The sequence below is a fragment of the Telmatherina bonti genome (assembly GCF_933228915.1).
Source record: "Telmatherina bonti genome assembly, chromosome: 1".
NCBI lineage: Eukaryota > Metazoa > Chordata > Actinopteri > Atheriniformes > Telmatherinidae > Telmatherina > Telmatherina bonti.
In genome coordinates, this window is record NC_136619.1 from 46565565 (window position 1) to 46588097 (window position 22533).

Below are 22533 nucleotides of genomic sequence, written 5' to 3' on the forward strand. Positions count from 1 at the left end.
CCAAGTTATTACTGACACGAGTTATTACAGATCCAGGTTATTACTGACACGAGTTATTACAGATCCAAGTTATTACTGACACGAGTTATTACAGATTCAAGTTATTACTGACACGAGTTATTACAGATCCAGGTTTTTACTGAAACGAGTTATTACAGATCCAGGTTATTACTGACACTAGTTATTACAGATCCTAGTTATTACTGACACGAGTTATTACAGATCCTAGTTATTACTGACACGAGTTATTACAGATCCAAGTTATTACTGACATGAGTTATTACAGATCCAGGTTATTACTGACATGAGTTTATTACAGATCCAAGTTATTACTGACACGAGTTATTACTTAGATGAGTTATTACTGACACGAGTTATTAGATCCAAGTTATTACTGACACGAGTCATTACAGATCCAAGTTATTACTGACACGAGTTATTACAGATCCATTACTCACATGAGTTATTACTGACACGAGTTATTACAGATCTGAGTTATTGCTGACACGAGTTATTACAGAGCCATTACTGACATGAGTTATTACTGACACGAGTTATTACAGATCTGAGTTATTGCTGACACGAGTTATTACAGATCCAAGTTATTACTGAGACGAGTTATATCACTGACAAGAGTTATTACAGATCCAAGTTATTACTGACACGAGTTATTACAGATCCAGGTTATTACTGACACATGTTATTACAGATCCAAGTTATTACTGACACGAGTTATTATTGATCCAGGTTATTACTGACACGAGTTGTTACAGATCCAGGTTATTACTGACACAAGTTATTACAGATCCAAGTTATTACTGACACAAGTTATTACAGATCCAAGTTATTACTGACACGAGTTATTACAGATCCAAGTTATTACTGACATGAGTTATTACTGACACGAGTTATTACAAATCTGAGTTATTACTGACACGTGTTATTACAGATCCAAGTTATTACTGACACGAGTTATTACTGACACGAGTTATTACAGATCCTAGTTATTACTGACACGAGTTATTACACATCCAAGTTATTACTGACACGTGTTATTACAGATCCAAGTTATTACTGACACGAGTTATTACAGATCCAAGTTATTACTGACATGAGTTATTACTTACATGAGTTATTACTGACACGAGTTATTACAGATCCAGGTTTTTACTGACACGAGTTATTACAGATCCAGGTTATTACTGACACGAGTTATTACAGATCCAAATTATTACTGACACGAGTTATTACAGATCCAGGTTATTACTGACACGAGTTATTACAGATCCAAGTTATTACTGACACGAGTTATTACAGATCCTAGTTATTACTGACAGGAGTTCTTACAGATCCAAGTTATTACTGACACGAGTTATTACAGATCCAGGTTATTACTGACACGAGTTATTACAGATCAAAGTTCTTATTGACACGAGTTATTACTGATCCAGGTTATTACTGACACGAGTTATTACACATCAAAGTTATTACTGACACAAGTTATTACTTAGATGAGTTATTACTGACACGAGTTATTAGATCCGAGTTATTACTGACACGAGTTATTACAGATCTGAGTTATTTCTGACACGAGTTATTGCTGACACGAGTTATTACAGATCCATTACTCACATGAGTTATTACTGACACGAGTTATTACAGATCTGAGTTATTGCTGACACGAGTTATTACAGATCCAAGTTATTACTGACACGAGTTATTACAGATCCAAGTTATTACTGAGACGAGTTATTACTGACACGAGTTATTACAGATCCAGGTTATTACTGACACAAGTTATTACAGATCCAAGTTATTACTGACACGAGTTATTACAGATCCAAGTTATTACTGACACGAGTTATTACAGATCCAAGTTTTTACTGACACGAGTTATTACAGATCCAGGTTATTATTCACACTAGTTATTACAGATCCAAGTTATTACTGACACGAGTTATTACTGACATGAGTTATTACTGACACGAGTTATTACAGATCTGAGTTATTTCTGACACGAGTTATTAGATCCAAGTTATTACTGACACGAGTTATTACTGACATGAGTTATTACTGACACGAGTTATTACAGATCCAAGTTATTACTGACACGAGTTATTGCTGACACGAGTTATTACAGATCCATTACTCACATGAGTTATTACTGACACGAGTTATTACTGACACGGTTTATCACTGACAAGAGTTATTACAGATCCAAGTTATTACTGACACGAGTTATTACTGACACGAGTTATTACAGATCCAGGTTATTACTGACACAAGTTATTACAGATCCAAGTTATTACTGACACGAGTTATTACAGATCCAAGTTATTACTGACACGAGTTATTACAGATCCAGGTTTTTACTGACACGAGTTATTACAGATCCAGGTTATTATTCACACTAGTTATTACAGATCCAAGTTATTACTGACACGAGTTATTACTGACATGAGTTATTACTGACACGAGTTATTACAGATCTGAGTTATTTCTGACACGAGTTATTAGATCCAAGTTATTACTGACACGAGTTATTACTGACATGAGTTATTACTGACACGAGTTATTACAGATCCAAGTTATTACTGACACGAGTTATTGCTGACACGAGTTATTACAGATCCATTACTCACATGAGTTATTACTGACACGAGTTATTACAGATCTGAGTTATTGCTGACACGAGTTATTACAGATCCATTACTGACATGAGTTATTACTGACACGAGTTATTACAGATCTGAGTTATTGCTGACACGAGTTATTACAGATCCATTACTGACATGAGTTATTACTGACACGTGTTATTACAGATCCAGGTTATTACTGACACGAGTTATTACAGATCCAAGTTATTACTGACACGAGTTATTACAGATCCAAGTTATTACTGAGACGAGTTATTACAAATTGAGTTATTACTGACACAAGTTATTACTGACACGGTTTATCACTGACAAGAGTTATTACAGATCCAGGTTATTACTGACACGAGTTATTACAGATCCAAGTTATTACTGACACAAGTTATTACAGATCCAATTTATTACTGACACGAGTTATTACAGATCCAAGTTATTACTGACACGATTTATTACAGATCCAAGTTATTACTGACACGAGTTATTACAGACCCAGGTTATTACTGACACGAGTTATTACAGATCCAGGTTATTACTGACACGTGTTATTACAGATCCAAGTTATTATTGACACGAGTTATTACAGATCCAAATTATTACTAACACGTGTTATTACTGACACAAGTTATTACTGACACGTGTTATTACAGATCCAAGTTATTACTGACACTAGTTATTACAGATCCTAGTTATTACTGACACGAGTTATTACTGACACAAGTTATTACAGATCCAAGTTATTACTGACACGAGTTATTACAGATCCAGGTTATTACTGACACGAGTTATTACAGATCCAAGTTATTACTGACACGAGTTATTACAGATTCAAGTTATTACTGACACGAGTTATTACAGATCCAGGTTTTTACTGAAACGAGTTATTACAGATCCAGGTTATTACTGACACTAGTTATTACAGATCCTAGTTATTACTGACACGAGTTATTACAGATCCTAGTTATTACTGACACGAGTTATTACAGATCCAAGTTATTACTGACATGAGTTATTACAGATCCAGGTTATTACTGACATGAGTTTATTACAGATCCAAGTTATTACTGACACGAGTCATTACTTAGATGAGTTATTACTGACACGAGTTATTAGATCCAAGTTATTACTGACACGAGTTATTACTGACATGAGTTATTACTGACACGAGTTATTACAGATCTGAGTTATTGCTGACACGAGTTATTGCTGACACGAGTTATTACTTACATGAGTTATTACTGACATGAGTTATTACAGATCTGCGTTATTACTGACACGAGAAATTACTGATGCGGGTTATCACTGACATGAGTTATGACAGATCTGAGTTATTACAGATCCTTATATGAAATGTCTTCCAGGTAGTAGTGTGGGAGGTGCCAGAGGTTCTACTGGTCTTGGTGGTGGAGGCAGGGGTTCCAGTGGTACTGGAGGGACCAATGGGTCTGTTGGTACCGGTAGACCTGGTCCTGGGTTGCATGTGGAAGACCCTATCGATGGCCATAGTGTAATTGGTGGCTCCATTAACAACATGCAGCTGAAGAGACTTCAGGGGGAAGTCTCTGAAGTCATCTTCACCTTCAGCTCCATCAACGATACCCTGAGTGGTCTTGAACACACGGCACAGAAACACGGCAGCGTCATAACGGACCTTGGTGAGCCGGGCTCACAAATACCATCTGTCTTCATTCTTTACTGCACCTTCCATATTGTTTATCTCCTTTCTCACCCTCTGAATTCTGGCAGAAAACACCAAGGATAAGATCATCTCAGAGCTGGATAAAATCCAGCAGGAGGTGACGGAGCACATTGAGGAAAGCCGGGATCATCTGGATAAGGTGGATCAGGATCTCCATCGTTTTGAGAGGATGCTGATGCTGGAGATGGGACACTGTAAGAGGTCTGGAGACAGGCTGGAGAAGAGGCTGTCCAAGCTGGAGGGAGTTTGTGGACGGCTGGATGGTGTTTCTGACTCGATACAAAAGATCAAGGAAGGTCTGTTCCATTTTCATACCGCAATTTTAACTGACTTTTATAATAACTATACAAGCTCAACTTAAACAGTCACTTTTCTGATGTCCAGCGGAAACACATTTAATTACATGTTTTTAGAGGAAAGAAACCAAAAACGGAATAAATTTCTGGTTAAATCTGGACTCTAAATCTGTGATCTCATGTATGAAAACTGGTTCCATATTGCCTCTGATGTTACTTTCTTCTGCATTCAGGACTGGACCAGCATGTGTCCAGTTTGTGGACATGTGTTTCTGGTCTGAACGAGACGGTCATCCATCAGCGAGGATTGTTAGATTTTATTCAGAAGGACCAAGAAGACATCTACAGCAGGATGAAGAACTTGAACTCAAGCCTAAACGTGATGCTTCAAAGTCCAGCTGGTGATCTTTTCATTCTTCTGTTGCTTAACACAAACCGTTGAAGTTCTGGTTTGGTTCTGCTGCCATGATACACGATACATCCTGATACATCATACATCCTGATACACGATACATCCTGATACATCATACATCCTGATACACGATACATCCTGATACACGATACATCCTGATACACGATACATCCTGATACACGATACATCCTGATACATCATACATCCTGATACACGATACATCCTGATACACGATACATCCTGATACACGATACATTCTGATACACGATACATCCGGATACACGATACATCCTGATACACCATACATCTTGATACATCATACATCCTGATATACGATACATCCTGATACACGATACATCCTGATACACGATACATTCTGATACACGATACATCCGGATACGTGATACATCCTGATCGTGATACATCAGCTGAAACTATGTCTCCGTGAATGTGCCTCCACATATCATTTCTCGTTTGCTCACTTTCACAAAGGCACACCAGGACCTCCAGGAGAGAGAGGCTTCAATGGACTGCCAGGCCCCAGGGGACCCCCTGGACCACAAGGACAACAAGGAGAAAACGGCGCCCCAGGTCTGCCAGGTAAGAGACAATGTCACTTTTCTACAGTACAATGAAAACCCTGTCTGTGTACTTGCACCCAGAACAGGAATAACATCCTGGATACTACCATCCAGAACAGGAACAACATCCTGGATACGAACATCCAGAACAGGAACAACGTTCTGGATACTACCATTCAGAACAGGAACAACATTCTGGATACTACCATCCAGAACAGGAACAACGTGCTGGATACTACCATCCAGAACAGTAACAACATTCTGGATACTACCATCCAGAACAGGAACAACATTCTGGATACTACCATCCAGAACAGTAACAACATTCTGGATACTACCATCCAGAACAGGAACAACGTGCTGGATACTACCATCCAGAACAGGAACAGCATTCTAGATACTACCATCAAAAACAAGAACAGCATGCTGGATACTACCATCCAGAACAGGAACAACATTCTGGATACTACCATCAAGAACAGGAACAACATTGTGGATACTACCATCCAGAAAAGGAACAACACTGTGCATACTACCATCCAGAACAGGAACAACGTGCTGGATACTACCATCCAGAACAGTAACAACATTCTGGATACTACCATCCAGAACAAGAACAACATTCTGGATACTACCATCCAGAAAAAGAACAGCATGCTAGATACTACCATCCAGAACAGGAACAAAATCCTGGATACTACCATCCAGAACAGGAACAACATTCTGGATACTACCATCCAGAAAAGGAACAACATTCTGGATACTACCATCCAGAACAGGAACAACATTCTAGATACTACCATCCAAAACAAGAACAGCATGCTGGATACTACCATCCAGAACAGGAACAACATTCTGGATACCACCATCCAGAACAGGAACAACATCCTGGATACTACCATCCTGCACAGGAACAACATTCTGGATACTACCATCCAGAACAGGAACAACATTCTGGATACTACCATCAAGAACAGGAACAACATTGTGGATACTACCATCCAGAACAGGAACAACATCCTGGATACTACCATCCAGAACAGGAACAACGTTCTGGATACTACCATCCAGAACAGTAACAACATTCTGGATACTACCATCCAAAACGGCAACAACATTCTGGATACTACCATCTAGAAAAAGAACAGCATGCTGGATACTACCATCCAGAACAGGAACAACATCCTGGATACTACCATCCAGAACAGGAACAACGTGCTGGATACTACCATCCAGAACAGGAACAACATGCTGGATACTACCATCCAGAACAGGAACAAAATCCTGGATACTACCATCCAGAACAGAAACAAAATCCTGGATACTACCATCCAGAACAGGAACAACATTCTGGATACCACCATCCAGAACAGGAACAACATCCTGGATACTACCATCCTGCACAGGAACAACATTCTGGATACTACCATCCAGAACAGGAACAACATGCTGGATACTACCATCCAGAACAGGAACAACATCCTGGATACTACCATCCAGAACAGGAACAACGTGCTGGATACTACCATCCAGAACAGGAACAACATGCTGGATACTACCATCCAGAACAGGAACAAAATCCTGGATACTACCATCCAGAACAGGAACAACTTCCTGGATACTACCATCCAGAACAGGAACAACGTTCTGGATACTACCATCAAGAACAGGAACAACATCCTGGATACTACCATCCAGAAATGGAACAACATCCTGGAGACTACCATCCAGAACAGGAACAACATTGTGGATACTACCATCCAGAACAGGAACAACATCCTGGATACTACCATCCTGCACAAGAACAACATTCTGGATACTACCATCCAGAACAGGAACAACATCCTGGATACTACCATCCTGCACAGGAACAACATTCTGGATACTACCATCCAGAATAGGAACAACATGCTGGATACTACCATCCAGAACAGGAAAAAAATCCTGGATACTACCATCCAAAACGGCAACAACATTCTGGATACTACCATCTAGAAAAAGAACAGCATGCTGGATACTACCATCCAGAACAGGAACAACATCCTGGATACTACCATCCAGAACAGGAACAACGTGCTGGATACTACCATCCAGAACAGGAACAACATGCTGGATACTACCATCCAGAACAGGAACAACATCCTGGATACTACCATCCAGAACAGGAACAACGTGCTGGATACTACCATCCTGCACAGGAACAACATTCTGGATACTACCATCCAGAACAGGAACAACATTCTGGATACTACCATCAAGAACAGGAACAACATTGTGGATACTACCATCCAGAACAGGAACAACATCCTGGATACTACCATCCAGAACAGGAACAACGTTCTGGATACTACCATCCAGAACAGTAACAACATTCTGGATACTACCATCCAAAACGGCAACAACATTCTGGATACTACCATCTAGAAAAAGAACAGCATGCTGGATACTACCATCCTGCACAGGAACAACATTCTGGATACTACCATCCAGAACAGGAACAACATTCTGGATACTACCATCAAGAACAGGAACAACATTGTGGATACTACCATCCAGAACAGGAACAACATCCTGGATACTACCATCCAGAACAGGAACAACGTTCTGGATACTACCATCCAGAACAGTAACAACATTCTGGATACTACCATCCAAAACGGCAACAACATTCTGGATACTACCATCTAGAAAAAGAACAGCATGCTGGATACTACCATCCAGAACAGGAACAACATCCTGGATACTACCATCCAGAACAGGAACAACGTGCTGGATACTACCATCCAGAACAGGAACAACATGCTGGATACTACCATCCAGAACAGGAACAAAATCCTGGATACTACCATCCAGAACAGAAACAAAATCCTGGATACTACCATCCAGAACAGGAACAACATTCTGGATACCACCATCCAGAACAGGAACAACATCCTGGATACTACCATCCTGCACAGGAACAACATTCTGGATACTACCATCCAGAACAGGAACAACATGCTGGATACTACCATCCAGAACAGGAACAACATCCTGGATACTACCATCCAGAACAGGAACAACGTGCTGGATACTACCATCCAGAACAGGAACAACATGCTGGATACTACCATCCAGAACAGGAACAAAATCCTGGATACTACCATCCAGAACAGGAACAACTTCCTGGATACTACCATCCAGAACAGGAACAACGTTCTGGATACTACCATCAAGAACAGGAACAACATCCTGGATACTACCATCCAGAAATGGAACAACATCCTGGAGACTACCATCCAGAACAGGAACAACATTGTGGATACTACCATCCAGAACAGGAACAACATCCTGGATACTACCATCCTGCACAAGAACAACATTCTGGATACTACCATCCAGAACAGGAACAACATCCTGGATACTACCATCCTGCACAGGAACAACATTCTGGATACTACCATCCAGAATAGGAACAACATGCTGGATACTACCATCCAGAACAGGAAAAAAATCCTGGATACTACCATCCAAAACGGCAACAACATTCTGGATACTACCATCTAGAAAAAGAACAGCATGCTGGATACTACCATCCAGAACAGGAACAACATCCTGGATACTACCATCCAGAACAGGAACAACGTGCTGGATACTACCATCCAGAACAGGAACAACATGCTGGATACTACCATCCAGAACAGGAACAAAATCCTGGATACTACCATCCAGAACAGGAACAACATTCTGGATACCACCATCCAGAACAGGAACAACATCCTGGATACTACCATCCTGCACAGGAACAACATTCTGGATACTACCATCCAGAACAGGAACAACATGCTGGATACTACCATCCAGAACAGGAACAACATCCTGGATACTACCATCCAGAACAGGAACAACGTGCTGGATACTACCATCCAGAACAGGAACAACATGCTGGATACTACCATCCAGAACAGGAACAAAATCCTGGATACTACCATCCAGAACAGGAACAACTTCCTGGATACTACCATCCAGAAAAGGAACAACGTTCTGGATACTACCATCAAGAACAGGAACAACATCCTGGATACTACCATCAGGAAATGGAACAACATCCTGGAGACTACCATCCAGAACAGGAACAACATTGTGGATACTACCATCCAGAACAGGAACAACATCCTGGATACTACCATCCTGCACAAGAACAACATTCTGGATACTACCATCCAGAACAGGAACAACATCCTGGATACTACCATCCTGCACAGGAACAACATTCTGGATACTACCATCCAGAACAGGAACAACATGCTGGATACTACCATCCAGAACAGGAAAAAAATCCTGGATACTACCATCCAGAACAGGAACAACTTCCAGGATACTACCATCCAGAACAGGAACAACGTTCTGGATACTACCATCCAGAAAAGGAACATGCTGGATACTACCATCCAGAACAGGAACAACATCCTGGATACTACCATCCAGAACAGGAACAACATTGTGGATACTACCATCCAGAACAGGAACAACATCCTGGATACTCCCATCCAGAAAAGGAACAACGTGCTGGATACTACCATCCAGAACAGGAACAACATTCTGGATACTCCCATACAGAACAGGAACAACGTTCTGGATACTACCATCCAGAAAAGGAAAAACATGCTGGATACTACCATCCAGAACAGCAACAATGTTCAAGATACTACCATCCTGCACAGGAACAACATTCTGGATACTACCATCCAGAACAGTAACAACATGCTGGATACTACCATCCAGAAATGGAACAACATCCTGGACACTACCATCCAGAACAGGAACAACATTGTGGATACTACCATCCAGAACAGGAACAACATCCTGGATACTACCATCCAGAACAGGAACAACATCCTGGATACTACCATCCAGAACAGGAACAACATGCTGGATACTACCATCCAGAACAGGAACAACTTCCTGGATACTCCCTTCCAGAACAAGAACAACGTTCTGGATACTACCATCCAGAACAGGAAAAACATGCTGGATACTACCATCCAGAACAGCAACAACATTCTGGATACTACCATCCAGAACAAGAACAACATGCTGGATACTACCATCCAGAAAAGGAACAACATCCTGGATACTACCATCCAGAACAGGAACGACATTCTGGATACTACCATCCAGAACAGGAACAACATTGTGGATACTACCATCCAGAACAGGAACAACATTCTGGATACTACCATCCAGAACAGGAACAACGTGCTGGATACTACCATCCAGAACAGTAACAACATTCTGGATACTACCATCCAGAACAGGAACAACGTGCTGGATACTACCATCCAGAACAGGAACAGCATTCTAGATACTACCATCAAAAACAAGAACAGCATGCTGGATACTACCATCCAGAACAGGAACAACATTCTGGATACTACCATCAAGAACAGGAACAACATTGTGGATACTACCATCCAGAAAAGGAACAACATTGTGCATACTACCATCCAGAACAGGAACAACGTGCTGGATACTACCATCCAGAACAGTAACAACATTCTGGATACTACCATCCAGAACAAGAACAACATTCTGGATACTACCATCCAGAAAAAGAACAGCATCCTAGATACTACCATCCAGAAAAGGAACAACATCCTGGATACTACCATCCAGAACAGGAACAACGTTGTGAATACTACCATCCAGAACAGGAACAACATTCTGGATACTACCATCCAGAACAGGAACAACATTCTAGATACTACCATCCAAAACAAGAACAGCATGCTGGATACTACCATCCAGAACAGGAACAACATTCTGGATACCACCATCCAGAACAGGAACAACATCCTGGATACTACCATCCTGCACAGGAACAACATTCTGGATACTACCATCCAGAACAGGAACAACATTCTGGATACTACCATCAAGAAAAGGAACAACATTGTGGATACTACCATCCAGAACAGGAACAACATCCTGGATACTACCATCCAGAACAGGAACAACGTTCTGGATACTACCATCCAGAACAGTAACAACATTCTGGATACTACCATCCAAAACGGCAACAACATTCTGGATACTACCATCTAGAAAAAGAACAGCATGCTGGATACTACCATCCAGAACAGGAACAACATCCTGGATACTACCATCCAGAACAGGAACAACGTGCTGGATACTACCATCCAGAACAGGAACAACATGCTGGATACTACCATCCAGAACAGGAACAAAATCCTGGATACTACCATCCAGAACAGGAACAAAATCCTGGATACTACCATCCAGAACAGGAACAACATTCTGGATACCACCATCCAGAACAGGAACAACATCCTGGATACTACCATCCTGCACAGGAACAACATTCTGGATACTACCATCCAGAACAGGAACAACATGCTGGATACTACCATCCAGAACAGGAACAACATCCTGGATACTACCATCCAGAACAGGAACGACGTGCTGGATACTACCATCCAGAACAGGAACAACATGCTGGATACTACCATCCAGAACAGGAACAAAATCCTGGATACTACCATCCAGAACAGGAACAACTTCCTGGATACTACCATCCAGAACAGGAACAACGTTCTGGATACTACCATCAAGAACAGGAACAACATCCTGGATACTACCATCCAGAAATGGAACAACATCCTGGAGACTACCATCCAGAACAGGAACAACATTGTGGATACTACCATCCAGAAAAGGAACAACATCCTGGATACTACCATCCTGCACAAGAACAACATTCTGGATACTACCATCCAGAACAGGAACAACATCCTGGATACTACCATCCTGCACAGGAACAACATTCTGGATACTACCATCCAGAATAGGAACAACATGCTGGATACTACCATCCAGAACAGGAAAAAAATCCTGGATACTACCATCCAAAACGGCAACAACATTCTGGATACTACCATCTAGAAAAAGAACAGCATGCTGGATACTACCATCCAGAACAGGAACAACATCCTGGATACTACCATCCAGAACAGGAACAACGTGCTGGATACTACCATCCAGAACAGGAACAACATGCTGGATACTACCATCCAGAACAGGAACAAAATCCTGGATACTACCATCCAGAACAGGAACAACATCCTGGATACCACCATCCAGAACAGGAACAACATCCTGGATACTACCATCCTGCACAGGAACAACATTCTGGATACTACCATCCAGAACAGGAACAACATGCTGGATACTACCATCCAGAACAGGAACAACATCCTGGATACTACCATCCAGAACAGGAACAACGTGCTGGATACTACCATCCAGAACAGGAACAACATGCTGGATACTACCATCCAGAACAGGAACAAAATCCTGGATACTACCATCCAGAACAGGAACAACTTCCTGGATACTACCATCCAGAACAGGACAACGTTCTGGATACTACCATCAAGAACAGGAACAACATCCTGGATACTACCATCCAGAAATGGAACAACATCCTTGAGACTACCATCCAGAACAGGAACAACATTGTGGATATTACCATCCAGAACAGGAACAACATCCTGGATACTACCATCCTACACAAGAACAACATTCTGGATACTACCATCCAGAACAGGAACAACATCCTGGATACTACCATCCTGCACAGGAACAACATTCTGGATACTACCATCCTGCACAGGAACAACATCCTGGATACTACCATCCAGAACAGGAACAACATGCTGGATACTACCATCCAGAACAGGAACAACTTCCTGGATACTCCCTTCCAGAACAAGAACAACGTTCGGGATACTACCATCCAGAACAGGAAAAACATGCTGGATACTACCATCCAGAACAGGGACAACATTCTGGATACTACCATCCAGAACAAGAACAACATGCTGGATACTACCATCCAGAAAAGGAACAACATCCTGGATACTACCATCCAGAACAGGAACAACATTCTGGATACTACCATCCAGAACAGGAACAACATTGTGGATACTACCATCCAGAACAGGAACAACGTTCTGGATACTACCATCCAGAACAGGAACAATGTTCTGGATGCTACCATCCAGAACAGGAACAATGTTCTGGATACTACCATCCTGCACAGGAACAACATTCTGGATACTACCATCCTGCACAGGAACAACATCCTGGATACTACCATCCAGAACAGGAACAACATGCTGGATACTACCATCCAGAACAGGAACAACTTCCTGGATACTCCCTTCCAGAACAAGAACAGCGTTCTGGATACTACCATCCAGAACAGGAAAAACATGCTGGATACTACCATCCAGAACAGGGACAACATTCTGGATACTACCATCCAGAACAAGAACAACATGCTGGATACTACCATCCAGAAAAGGAACAACATCCTGGATACTACCATCCAGAACAGGAACAACATTCTGGATACTACCATCCCGAACAGGAACAACATTGTGGATACTACCATCCAGAACAGGAACAACGTTCTGGATACTACCATCCAGAACAGGAACAATGTTCTGGATGCTACCATCCAGAACAGGAACAATGTTCTGGATGCTACCATCCAGAAAGGGAACAACATCCTGGATACTACCATCCAGAACAGGAACAACATCGTGAATACTACCATCCAGAAAAGGAACAACATCCTGGATACTACCATCCAGAACAGGAACAACATCCTGGATACTACCATCCTGAACAGTAACAACATCCTGGATACTACAATCCAGATAAGGAACAACATTCTGGGTACTACCATCCAGAACAGGAACAACGTCCTGGGTACTACCATCCACAACAGGAACAACATTCTGGATACTACCATCCAGACCAGGAACAACATTCTGGATATTACCATCCTGAACAGGTACAACATTCTGGATACTACCATCCAGAACAGGAACAACATTCTTGATAGTACCATCCAGAACATGAACAACATCCTAGATATTACCATCCAGAACAGGAACAACGTTCTGGATACTACCATCCAGAACAGGAACTTCATTTTGGATACTACCATCCAGAACAAGAACAACATCCTAGATACTACCATCCAGAAAAGGAACAACGTTTTGGATACTACCATGCAGAACAGGAACAACGTTTTGGATACTACCATGCAGAACAGGAGCAACATCCTGGATACTACCATCCTGCACAGGAACAACATTCTGGATACTACCATCCAGAACAGGAACAACATGCTGGATACTACCATCCAGAACAGGAACAACATCCTGGATACTACCATCCAGAACAGGAACAACGTTCTGGATACTACCATCCAGAACAGGAACAACATGCTGGATACTACCATCCAGAAAAGGAACAGAATCCTGGATACTACCATCCAGAACAGGAACAACTTCCTGGATACTACCATCCAGAAAAGGAACAACGTTCTAGATACTACCATCAAGAAAAGGAACAACATGCTGGATACTACCATCCAGAAATGGAACAACATCCTGGAGACTACCATCCAGAACAGGAAATACATTGTGGATACTACCATCCAGAACAGGAACAACATCCTGGATACTACCATCCTGCACAAGAACAACATTCTGGATACTACCATCCAGAACAGGAACAACATCCTGGATACTACCATCCTGCACAGGAACAACATTCTGGATACTACCATCCAGAATAGGAACAACATGCTGGATACTACCATCCAGAAAAGGAACAAAATCCTGGATACTACCATCCAGAACAGGAACAACTTCCAGGATACTACCATCCAGAACAGGAACAACGTTCTGGATACTACCATCCAGAAAAGGAACATGCTGGATACTACCATCCAGAACAGGAACAACATCCTGGATACTACCATCCAGAACAGGAACAACATCCTGGATACTCCCATCCAGAACAGGAACAACATGCTGGATACTACCATCCTGCACAAGAACAACATTCTGGATACTACCATCCAGAACAGGAACAACATTGTGGATACTACCAACCAGAACAGGAACAACTTCCCGGATACTCCCATCCAGAACAGGAACAACGTTCTGGATACTACCATCCAGAACAGGAAAAACATGCTGGATACTACCATCCAGAACAGGAACAACATGCTGGATACTACCATCCAGAAAAGGAACAAAATCCTGGATACTACCATCCAGAACAGGAACAACTTCCTGGATACTACCATCCAGAACAGGAACAACGTTCTGGATACTACCATCAAGAACAGGAACAACATCCTGGATACTACCATCCTGCACAAGAACAACATTCTGGATACTACCATCCAGAACAGGAACAACATCCTGGATACTACCATCCTGCACAGGAACAACATTCTGGATACTACCATCCAGAATAGGAACAACATGCTGGATACTACCATCCAGAAAAGGAACAAAATCCTGTATACTACCATCCAGAACAGGAACAACATCCTGGATACTACCATCCAGAACAGGAACAACATTCTGGATACTACCATCTAGAAAAAGAACAGCATGCTGGATACTACCATCCAGAACAGGAACAACATCCTGGATACTACCATCCAGAACAGGAACAACGTGCTGGATACTACCATCCAGAACAGGAACAACATGCTGGATACTACCATCCAGAACAGGAACAAAATCCTGGATACTACCATCCAGAACAGGAACAACATTCTGGATACCACCATCCAGAACAGGAACAACATTCTGGATACTACCATCCAGAAATGGAACAACATCCTGGAGACTACCATCCAGAACAGGAACAACATTGTGGATACTACCATCCAGAACAGGAACAACATCCTGGATACTACCATCCTGCACAAGAACAACATTCTGGATACTACCATCCAGAACAGGAACAACATCCTGGATACTACCATCCTGCACAGGAACAACATTCTGGATACTACCATCCAGAATAGGAACAACATGCTGGATACTACCATCCAGAACAGGAAAAAAATCCTGGATACTACCATCCAGAACAGGAACAACTTCCAGGATACTACCATCCAGAACAGGAACAACGTTCTGGATACTACCATCCAGAAAAGGAACATGCTGGATACTACCATCCAGAACAGGAACAACATCCTGGATACTACCATCCAGAACAGGAACAACATTGTGGATACTACCATCCAGAACAGGAACAACATCCTGGATACTCCCATCCAGAAAAGGAACAACATGCTGGATACTACCATCCAGAACAGGAACAACTTCCTGGATACTCCCATACAGAACAGGAACAACGTTCTGGATACTACCATCCAGAAAAGGAAAAACATGCTGGATACTACCATCCAGAACAGCAACAATGTTCAGGATACTACCATCCTGCACAGGAACAACATTCTGGATACTACCATCCAGAACAGTAACAACATGCTGGATACTACCATCCAGAACAGGAACAACTTCCTGGATACTACCATCCAGAACAGGAACAACGTTCTAGATACTACCATCAAGAAAAGGAACAACATGCTGGATACTACCATCCAGAACAGGAACAACATCCTGGATACTACCATCCTGCACAAGAACAACATTCTGGATACTACCATCCAGAACAGGAACAACATCCTGGATACTACCATCCTGCACAGGAACAACATTCTGGATACTACCATCCAGAACAGGAACAACATGCTGGATACTACCATCCAGAACAGGAACAACTTCCTGGATACTCCCTTCCAGAACAAGAACAACGTTCTGGATACTACCATCCAGAACAGGAAAAACATGCTGGATACTACCATCCAGAAAAGCAACAACATTCTGGATACTACCATCCAGAACAAGAACAACATGCTGGATACTACCATCCAGAAAAGGAACAACATCCTGGATACTACCATCCAGAACAGGAACAACATTCTGGATACTACCATCCAGAACAGGAACAACATTGTGGATACTACCATCCAGAACAGGAACAACGTTCTGGATACTACCATCCAGAAGAGGAACAATGTTCTGGATGCTACCATCCAGAATAGGAACAATGTTCTGGATGCTACCATCCAGAAAAGGAACAGCATGCTCGATACTACCATCCAGAAAGGGAACAACATCCTGGATACTACCATCCAGAACAGGAACAACATCCTGAATACTACCATCCAGAACAGGAACAACATCCTGGATACTACCATCCAGAACAGGAACAACATCCTGGATACTACCATCCTGAACAGTAACAACATCCTGGATACTACAATCCAGATAAAGAACAACATTCTGGGTACTACCATCCAGAACAGGAACAACGTCCTGGGTACTACCATCCACAACAGGAACAACATTCTGGATACTACCATCCACAACAGGAACAACATTCTGGATACTACCATCCAGACCAGGAACAACATTCTGGATATTACCATCCTGAACAGGTACAACATTCTGGATACTACCATCCAGAACAGGAACAACATTCTGGATAGTACCATCCAGAACATGAACAACATCCTAGATATTACCATCCAGAACAGGAACAACGTTCTGGATACTACCATCCAGAACAGGAACTTCATTCTGGATACTACCATCCAGAACAAGAACAACATCCTAGATACTACCATCCAGAAAAGGAAAAACGTTTTGGATACTACCATGCAGAACAGGAACAACGTTTTGGATACTACCATGCAGAACAGGAGCAACATCCTGGATACTACCTTCCTGCACAGGAACAACATTCTGGATACTACCATCCAGAACAGGAACAACATGCTGGATACTACCATCCAGAACAGGAACAACATCCTGGATACTACCATCCAGAACAGGAACAACGTTCTGGATACTACCATCCAGAACAGGAACAACATGCTGGATACTACCATCCAGAAAAGTAACAAAATCCTGGATACTACCATCCAGAACAGGAACAACTTCCTGGATACTACCATCCAGAACAGGAACAACGTTCTAGATACTACCATCAAGAAAAGGAACAACATGCTGGATACTACCATCCAGAAATGGAACAACATCCTGGAGACTACCATCCAGAACAGGAACAACATTGTGGATACTACCATCCAGAACAGGAACAACATCCTGGAGACTACCATCCAGAACAGGAACAACATTGTGGATACTACCATCCAGAACAGGAACAACATCCTGGATACTACCATCCTGCACAAGAACAACATTCTGGATACTACCATCCAGAACAGGAACAACATCCTGGATACTACCATCCTGCACAGGAACAACATTCTGGATACTACCATCCAGAATAGGAACAACATGCTGGATACTACCATCCAGAAAAGGAACAAAATCCTGGATACTACCATCCAGAACAGGAACAACTTCCAGGATACTACCATCCAGAACAGGAACAACGTTCTGGATACTACCATCCAGAAAAGGAACATGCTGGATACTACCATCCAGAACAGGAACAACATTGTGGATACTACCATCCAGAACAGGAACAACATCCTGGATACTCCCATCCAGAACAGGAACAACATGCTGGATACTACCATCCAGAACAGGAAAAACATGCTGGATACTACCATCCAGAACAGCAACAATGTTCAGGATACTAGCATCCTGCACAAGAACAACATTCTGGATACTACCATCCAGAACAGGAACAACATTGTGGATACTACCAACCAGAACAGGAACAACTTCCTGGATACTCCCATCCAGAACAGGAACAACGTTCTGGATACTACCATCCAGAACAGGAAAAACATGCTGGATACTACCATCCAGAACAGCAACAACATTCTGGATACTACCATCCAGAAAAGGAACAGCATGCTCGATACTACCATCCAGAAAGGGAACAACATCCTGGATACTACCATCCAGAACAGGAACAACATCCTGAATACTACCATCCAGAACAGGAACAACATCCTGGATACTACCATCCAGAAAAGGAACAACATCCTGAATACTACCGTCCTGAACAGGAACAACATTCTGGATACTACCGTCCAGAACAGGAACAATGTTCTGGATACTGCCATCCAGAACAAGACCAACATCCTAGATACTACCATCCAGAAAAGGAACAACATCCTGGATACTACCATCCACAACAGGAACAACATCCTGGATACGACCATCCAGAACAGGACCAACGTTCTGGATACTACCATCCAGAACAGGAACAACATCCTGGATACTACCATCCGGAACAGGAACAACATTCTGGATAGTACTATCCACAACATGAACAACATCCTAGATACTACCATCCAGAACAGGACCAACGTTCTGGATACTACCATCCAGAACAGGAACTTCATTCTGGATACTACCATCCAGAACAAGAACAACATCCTAGATACTACCATCCAGAAAAGGAACAACGTTTTGGATACTACCATCCAGAACAGGAACAATGTTCTGGATACTACCATCCAGAAAAGAAACAACATCCTAGATACTACCATCCAGAACAGGAACAGCATGCTGGATACTACCATCCAGAACAAGAACAGCATGCTGGATACTACCATCCAGAAAAGGAACAACATCCTGAATACTACCGTCCTGAACAGGAACAACATTCTGGATACTACCGTCCAGAACAGGAACAATGTTCTGGATACTGCCATCCAGAACAAGACCAACATCCTAGATACTACCATCCAGAAAAGGAACAACATCCTGGATACTACCATCCACAACAGGAACAACATCCTGGATACGACCATCCAGAACAGGACCAACGTTCTGGATACTACCATCCAGAACAGGAACAACATCCTGGATACTACCATCCAGAACAGGAACAACATCCTGGATACTACCATCCAGAACAAGAACAGCATGCTGGATACTACCATCCAGAACAGGAACAACATTCTGGAGACTACCATCCAGACCAGGAGCAACATTCTGCATACTACCATCCAGACCAGGAGAAACATTCTGGATACTACCATCCAGAACATGAACAACATCCTCGAACAACATTCTTGATACTACCATCCAGAACAAGACCAACATCCTAGATACTACCATCCAGAAAAGGAACAACATCCTGGATACTACCATCCAGAATAGGAACAAAGTTCTGGATACTACCATCCAGAACAGGAACAACATTGTGGATACTACCATCCAGAACAGGAACAACGTTCTGGATACTACTATCCAGAACAGGAACAATTTTCTGGATGCTACCATCCAGAACAGGAACAATGTTCTGGATGCTACCATCCAGAAAAGGAACAGCATGCTCGATACTACCATCCAGAAAGGGAACAACATCCTGGATACTACCATCCAGAACAGGAACAACATCCTGAATACTACCATCCAGAACAGGAACAACATCCTGGATACTACCATCCAGAACAGGAACAACATCCTGGATACTACCATCCTGAACAGTAACAACATCCTGGATACTACAATCCAGAGAAAGAACAACATTCTGGGTACTACCATCCAGAACAGGAACAACGTCCTGGGTACTACCATCCACAACAGGAACAACATTCTGGATACTACCATCCAGAACAGGAACAACGTTCTGGATACTACCATCCTGAACAGGAACAACATTCTGGATACTACCATCCAGACCAGGAACAACATTCTGGATATTACCATCCTGAACAGGAACAACATTCTGGATACTACCATCCAGACCAGGAACAACATTCTGGATATTACCATCCTGAACAGGTACAACATTCTGGATACTACCATCCAGAACAGGAACAACATTCTTGATAGTACCATCCAGAACATGAACAACATCCTAGATACTACCATCCAGAACAGGAACAACATCCTAGATACTACCATCCACAACAGGAACAACGTGCTGGATACCACCATCCAGAACAGGAACAACATGCTGGATACTACCATCCAGAACAGCAACAATGTTCAGGATACTACCATCCTGCACAACAACAACATTCTGGCTACTACCATCCAGAACAGGAACAAAATCCTGGATACTACCATCCAGAACAGGAACAACTTCCTGGATACTACCATCCAGAACAGGAACAACGTTCTAAATACTACCATCAAGAAAAGGAACAACATGCTGGATACTACCATCCAGAAATGGAACAATATCCTGGAGACTACCATCCAGAACAGGAACAACATTGTGGATACTACCATCCTGCACAACAACAACATTCTGGCTACTACCATCCAGAACAGGAACAAAATCCTGGATACTACCATCCAGAACAGGAACAACTTCCTGGATACTACCATCCTGAACAGGAACAACGTTCTAAATACTACCATCAAGAAAAGGAACAACATGCTGGATACTACCATCCAGAAATGGAACAATATCCTGGAGACTACCATCCAGAACAGGAACAACATTGTGGATACTACCATCCAGAACAGGAACAACATCCTGGATACTACCATCCTGCACAAGAACAACATTCTGGATACTACCATCCAGAACAGGAACAACATCCTGGATACTACCATCCTGCACAGGAACAACATTCTGGATACTACCATCCAGAACAGGAACAACGTTCTGGATACTACCATCTAGAACAAGAACAACATCCTAGATACTACCATCCAGAAAAGGAACAACGTTTTGGATACTACCATGCAGAACAGGAACAACGTTTTGGATACTACCATGCAGAACAGGAGCAACATCCTCGATACTACCATCCTGCAAAGGAACAACATTCTGGATACTACCATCCAGAACAGGAACAACATGCTGGATACTACCATCCAGAACAGGAACAACATCCTGGATACTACCATCCAGAACAGGAACAACGTGCTGGATACTACCATCCAGAACAGGAACAACATGCTGGATACTACCATCCAGAACAGGAACAAAATCCTGGATGCTACCATCCAGAACAGGAACAACATCCTGGATACTACCATCAAGAAAAGGAACAACATGC

At 42.2% G+C, this 22533-nt stretch overlaps 1 protein-coding gene across 1 annotated transcript in view; it reads left to right on the forward strand.

The window, feature by feature from the left end:
• Window positions 1-3996: 3996 nt before the first annotated feature.
• LOC306774809 (EMILIN-1-A-like) overlaps window positions 3997-22533 on the forward strand; it is a gene marked incomplete at both ends in the record, with an annotated part of 93344 nt that continues 74807 nt past the window's right edge. Inside the window, 4 exons of the mRNA XM_079264982.1 lie at window positions 3997-4306; window positions 4398-4646; window positions 4880-5047; window positions 5551-5658. Coding sequence (XP_079121108.1) covers window positions 3997-4306; window positions 4398-4646; window positions 4880-5047; window positions 5551-5658 — 835 coding nt within the window. The remainder of the gene's footprint in view (window positions 4307-4397; window positions 4647-4879; window positions 5048-5550; window positions 5659-22533) is intronic.